The sequence below is a fragment of the Mercenaria mercenaria genome, chromosome 7, assembly GCF_021730395.1.
Source record: "Mercenaria mercenaria strain notata chromosome 7, MADL_Memer_1, whole genome shotgun sequence".
Taxonomy (NCBI): domain Eukaryota; kingdom Metazoa; phylum Mollusca; class Bivalvia; order Venerida; family Veneridae; genus Mercenaria; species Mercenaria mercenaria.
Window position 1 is genome coordinate 53,707,806 of NC_069367.1, and position 6,560 is coordinate 53,714,365.

At 35.1% G+C, this 6,560-nt stretch overlaps 1 protein-coding gene across 1 annotated transcript; it reads right to left on the reverse strand.

The window, feature by feature from the left end:
- Positions 1–367: 367 nt before the first annotated feature.
- LOC123554148 (secretory phospholipase A2 receptor-like) lies at positions 368–3,108 on the reverse strand. Its single transcript, XM_053549029.1, has 3 exons — positions 2,954–3,108; positions 2,495–2,588; positions 368–691 (listed from the first exon to the last, which is right to left on the reverse strand). Exons 1-3 carry the CDS (start codon positions 2,954–2,956, stop codon positions 429–431), a joined length of 360 nt encoding a protein of 119 aa, XP_053405004.1. The 5' UTR covers positions 2,957–3,108; the 3' UTR covers positions 368–428.
- Between the last annotated feature and the right edge of the window lie 3,452 nt (positions 3,109–6,560).

Genomic DNA, 6,560 nt, shown 5'->3' on the forward strand with positions numbered 1-6,560 from the left:
TCTTTACCATATTCTAAACGCAACCACCTTTTAGTAGCGGTGTATAACAAAATGTGTAATATTAACATATTAACCCTGATCATGCTTGGTACGATTGATTCTGTCTTTGTGACCGATGTAGATCATGATCAGCCTGCACATACGTGCAGTCTGCAGTGCTTGCCATTCAGCCAGTATCTGTTTGGTAAGTACCCCCTTTATCAATTAATGGTACTGTCCAAAATGAAAAGTCATTATAGAAATTTAGCAGGGTAAGAGTTAAAATAGCTGAGAGATAAGTTAACGGCGACAGTTAGTGTGGTCACATACGTCCTTAAGCCTATTAATTACAAAGTAAGAATTATATTTAATAAGATGAGAAAAAACATTTTCAATTCAAATGTATTTCTTTTATCTTTTTCCAAACTGAACACACTTCAGACGTTACACTACAATCTGGTGCGTACTTTTTTAGATGAGCCTTTAATACGATTGTTTTTCTGACAAATAAACCAGAATTGCGCCTTGCAGGACTCAACAGTCCATTCTCCTTTCTCGTCTGTGTGTACACAATGTTTTGGTTGTCCACTCAGTTGCTGTCCGGGTTTGAAAAATGACATCCTAGGGTCCATAGGATTAACAGTCTCTTTAGTTGTCATCCACCTGAATACCCTTTCATTTTCCATGTTTGTTAGACCTATCCAATACTTCCCTGAAAAATAAAGATATGCGTGGAAGGTGAAGAAAGACTCCAAGTTCATTTTGGCGGTTAATTTAGACACTGCGGGCATCTGGGTAGAGCCATAAACCTTTTGTAAGACAGTAGCATAAACTCCTTATATGAGCCGCACCATGAGAAAACCAACATAGTGCATTTGCGACCATCATGGATCCTGTCCAGACTGCGCGGATGCGGATGTTGATTTTGTCATACTGCGGCTTGTATGTGAACAACTTTTACACTCATAACGTTGTTATAAACCTAGATGAATGACAAGCAGTTAAAGATACTTTCAACGAATGTTTCACATTTATCTGATCTTTCAAGTACAAATGTTGGATCAATTTATATAGACACCTTTTATTACTTTATATGTTGGTCTAATGATGTTATCGAGGGCAAAGAAAACCACTTATGATACTAAAAGAACGAGATTCGGTTATACGCAGTTATATTTTAGTTCACTGGGACATGAAGTGTTCGTTGTGAGCTATTAGGATTGTTTGATATCCGTCGTCGTCCGTCCACAATTTCGTCTCGGAACAGTTCTTACTAAACTACAAAGCCAACTTCTACCAAACTTCAAAGAAATGTTTTTGGATGGTCCGCTTTCAGACTCTTTTGAATACAGATCGTTAATGTAGAATAAAGATTGTCTTGGCAACTTAAAGAAAAACATCTAAAATCTCCCCTCACAAATCTCTATTCATATTTTGAAATTATGACACCGAATTGTTTGTTGGACACCCCCTTTACCAAATTTCCTTTCGAATTATTTTGTTTTGATAACAAAATGGCTTCGAGGGGACGGGCTAGTTTTCCCTATACTGGCTTAATAAAAAAACGTTTGAACATCTCCTCACAAACTGCGGATTCAATTTTTCAATTATTTCACAGAAATGTTTGTTAAGTTACCCTCAAAGAAGTTCTTAAAGCCAAATGTCAATGAAAAGCATTTTCTGAAAAGAAATCCTGTCAAAACATACGGTAAACGTCTTATTAATTTCTGTATTATTGTACATAAAAACATTTGATAATATCTCCTTTCACTGCAGGGATCAGGATATACAAAAACGGCATTTTTTTAAACTTAGCTTTGAAACAAATGGGCAAAAAATACTTGAAATTTAAATGTAATGGTACCAAAAAGACATTTTGAAAAAAAAATTGTAATTTTAAAGTGTCATATCCTCAGGTGAGAATCACAGTTATAATCTTTATAACCAGTTTTATATGTTTAGCACCGTTTAAATTCTTTCACCAGAAATCAACGTCTTTACCATAACAAAACTTATATATTTGTTATTTTACCTCATATTTTGTATGATGAGGCAATTGCAAGGTACAACGTTCTTCGAAGCCTTGTGATGTGTAATTAACACAAAAAATAGCTTAAACAAATTTTACAGACTAAAATTTACAAAGATTAAATTCTGTAAAGAATTTTTTAGATCAATATTTTTTACTTACCACAAATTTGCATTTTATTTTTAGAGTACAACATTTCGTAGTTTTGGTAAAAAATGACTGCTTAATGGGTCCATGAATTCATGGATTTCAAGTTTTAGAGAGACAAGAACTGGTAATTTCGCATATTTGACATAGACCACTGGCAACAGACCAGAACGAAAATAAAATACTGCATTTTATAGTACTCCTAGGTATACAAAAAGTACTTATAGTATACCGGTATATATGGGTAGGGTATAAGATGCACAGTGCTTTTTTTCTGGTATCAGCCGCATAGACCTGGAGCCGTGTCATTTTATGTAAATGCAAGGCAAGAGTGTTTACCTGTATTCTTTACTGCTATCATCCTAGCCAGCAGTGTGTTGAAGGCTTGAGATTTAAGTTCAACAAGTTGTCCGTCCATCAGTCTGCACCAGTTCTGCAACAACAACTTGTTTGTTACTTTACTTTCTTATCTAGTTAAAGCTGTACTGAAGACAAACACGAATTAAAGATCATAAACTACTTCGCCTGCCTGAGAGTCAGCTTCCCTTCCCGTTTACATTAAAGCTATAGCATTTATCTGTTCTGAAAGACGACCTTTTAACAGAAAACTTTGTTTCTCTTTCAAAATAGTGGTAGACATATTTAAATGCATATGAAATACAATGCTGTCGTATATAAAGACCATCTCGGCGATTTCAACATTAAAAAGATGCATAATGCAAAATTGCTATTTCAAGTTAAAACAACGAACCAAATTTTGAAAAAAAAATAAACCTTTGTTCATTTCACAATACAAACCATTGCATTAATCCACGAAGTCTTTTCATCACTCAGCCACAAACATGTTACTTTGTTGCCAATATTATATGGCTGCCAGTTGTACGGACAAGCACTGCTCCCTTGTCCCTCTGAAGATTTTCAAAGGAACTTTTTAAAAGAATGTACAAAGTAATATTAAAGTAGTTAAAGGACATCCCTTTACAGGCTACAAAAGCGTTTGTCTGGAAATTATCGCTTTGGTTTTCTACTTTATATTTAACTATGGACGAAAGTTTTATTAACTTTTTGATAAGGAATTAAAGGGAGCTGGAGATATTATTCAATAAGGTTTTGTTTAGCGCAGTTTGGAATTAATAAAAACAGGTATATTTTCCTATATTTCAAAGTTTCGGAAGTTTTGTCGCTGTTCTTGCATAAAAACATGACACGACGACTAAATTTATTTTCATATGTGATGACTTAACGGTTCCGGTACAATTCTAATTACCATTATGTTGTTCTTGGAAACGGTAAACAAATTTTAAATATCCACAGCCGGCGCCCACAAATCAACAACACTACCAAAAGCATGTACTGAAAGATTTTAAATGATTATTTCTATTTTTTTATTTCTCATTATCACAAAAATAACATTACCTATAATTTTGCATATTATTGAAAACTTTGTTAAACAGAAACACAAGAATGATAACTTATATTTGAGTTATTTTTTAGTATAAACACATTTCGAGTACAGATGAGTACGAACGTATAGTGACAAGCTTTCAATATTTATATGAATTCTGCGAGAAATTAGATAAAAACAAACCGATTGATATTTCCCAAATTCATTAAGCATGATTCCTAAAAACAAACAATCGCGCAAGTTACACGCAGTCCAATACATTCACGGTAATCGACAAAGACTTCAATCTGGGATGAGCGAGTACGTACATTGTTTGGAGCAGCGCCTGCATCCTGTGAACGCGAAGGTACAAAAGTACGATGGTGAAGCGCGACAGTACGATGGTGACAACACGACAGTGCGATGGCGAAGCGCAACAGTACGATGGTGATAGTCCGTCGTTCTGTCGCGCTTCGCCATCGTACTGTCGCGCTTCACCATCGTATTGTCGCGCATCACCATCGCACTGTCGCGCTTCACCATCGTAGTGTCACCATCGAACTGTCGCGCTTCGCCATCGTACTGTCGCGCTTCGTCCTTCTCAATCGTAGAGTCACCATCGTAGTGTCGCCCTTTAACATCGTACTGTCGCGCTCCGCCATCGCACCTTCGTGCTTCTACTTTTTATAATTTTAAGCTGACAATATAAACTTTTAACGTTTCATGGCTCGATATATAAGAGTTGATTAAACAACTTTTTCTCTAAAAAAAAACAGTTAATTACATGTAAAAGCATTATCATCTATTTTTCCACAGAGAGGTTAATTTTGAATACGATGATATTTTGTTAAAAAATAACACTCGGTTAGGTGATATTCGTTTAAACAACACCCTACCGGTTGATAATCATTTATATCATACCTAAAGTAAACAATGTAAAATAGCATAGATTGAGTTCGGGGGGAATTTGGGCATTACTTGGGAAACGGTTGTCTGTACAAAAAACCAGGAACACTGGTTAGGTTTTAAAGCCCGCCGTTACATAAGAAATACTGTTGAAAAACGGCGTTAAACCAAAAGAAAAAAAACAACAAAAAAAAAACAAACAACCTTCTGAAGTAAGCAGGTGGGCTTACAAAACCCACTGTAGTAGCATATACTTGAACTACAGAACAAGGTAGCAGTTCAAACATTCTCCCATTTTTATAAAAAGTTTAATATCAGGAGCATCATTATGTGTATGATTCCACTTCCTTATCGCGATAATTGCTAGGAACTTTAGTTAATAATTGCTGGGAAGAAATAATGTGAATTTTATATAAATGCATTGTATATATGTCTCACACAAAGCACGAACGAAGGTTGGTTTTCAGGTCTTATGAGTATTCGCTCGAAACGATTAATTTGATACCCACAGAAAGAAAAGAATTCATACGGTTATTATGGTTATTAGTAATAATTAAGTTGTTAGTTGTATTGCCAACCAGTACTTTATCTGTCTCAGCCTCTAAAACCGTTTCAAGTCACCAATGCTCTCTGCTTGAAGCACACATCTGTACTGTTCAAATGATATCATACAAAAATTTAGAGAACAAAATTAAACCCAAAATGAATAGTTCACGTACATTGTTGCAGAACGGAATAGCTAAATGATGATTTTTCTAAACCCAAATTTTTAGGACTTAATGGATTCGTTCGCAGTTTTTCTTACTTTGGTAATTTCCCTAGCGTCATTTTTGTTTTGATTTGTTAAAATAACACCACAACATTTGGGTCATTTACCAATTTCCATGATTAAATGGTGGGGAAAAGTCCACCGATCCTCCCTAGCAAACTGTTAGCTTTCTAGCAGGAATAGAGGTAGCAAGTATTCCAATCTGACTAAAGTTCTCGATCTTCCTAAAAGTTAGATCTGAAGACAGCCAATTAAAACTTATTTTCTGTATAATCGGATTTCCAATATCGCTTTTTTTATTTTTACCAATCTATTTCTATTAAAACTAATCAGATGACTTGTTCCAACTAGTGTTTGGCTAAAAGGGACTGGACTTAAATTTTGGCTAAAATTTTTTTTTCTTTAGACTGAATAAAATTTTTTTTCATATTATGAACATAAAAACGTGAAATTCTGTTTCTAAAATTAAATTTTTAGAAAAAGTGAAATCAAGAAAAATCACGCCTGAGGGGGGAAAATCGAACACGAGCAGCTGCGGCAATAAATTTTACCCTGCGTACTTGACCAATACACCATAGAAGAACAGTAGTTATCGATGATTGAATATAAAGCTTTATAATTAATACCAGTTTGCCTCCGGTATCATTTACACACGCTTTTCAATTATGAGTGGAAAAATAGGAAACACAACAAATTTCCCTCGTGCGTTTTATATACTTACTTATTAGAATTATAAACCCGTACGTGATAATCACATATCGAAAACTGGAATCTCAGGTTAAATATAAAATTTTCTATAAACTGTTACTTTCACTTTCAAAATGTTGAAAGCAAGGCTCTGATTATGAAGGGTGCTCAATAGCCTGCCCTTTCAGATCCAAGGTGCGTAACATTAATTGGAGAGATTTAATCAGATTGCAAGTATTCCTGCTTTGTGTCGATCCCTCCGCGGAAAGGGGGCAAAGGCAACAGGGGCCAATATAGAAAAACATGTCTCACTAACGTTTACGTGTAACAAATATTGCTTACGTACTTTTTGACTGTTTATGTATCGTTTATTAAAACGGCACGTGAAGTACAAATTAACATTCACTTTATAGTGTTCGGGTAACGTGTATGTTTCGTAGAGGGGCGGGTGGGGTTTTTTAAAAAGGTACACCATCAAAGCTTAAGTCATGTAATTTTCTAGGTTCATAGTAAAGAGAGAGAGAGAGAGAGAGATATAGAGAGATAGATAGATAAAATAATAGAGAGAGATCGAGGTACCCAATAGCATTGTTTCAGGCAAGGACGGTACTTAACGTCATTTAGCAGCAAGCTGGAAATTCTTCTCACATGACGATCGG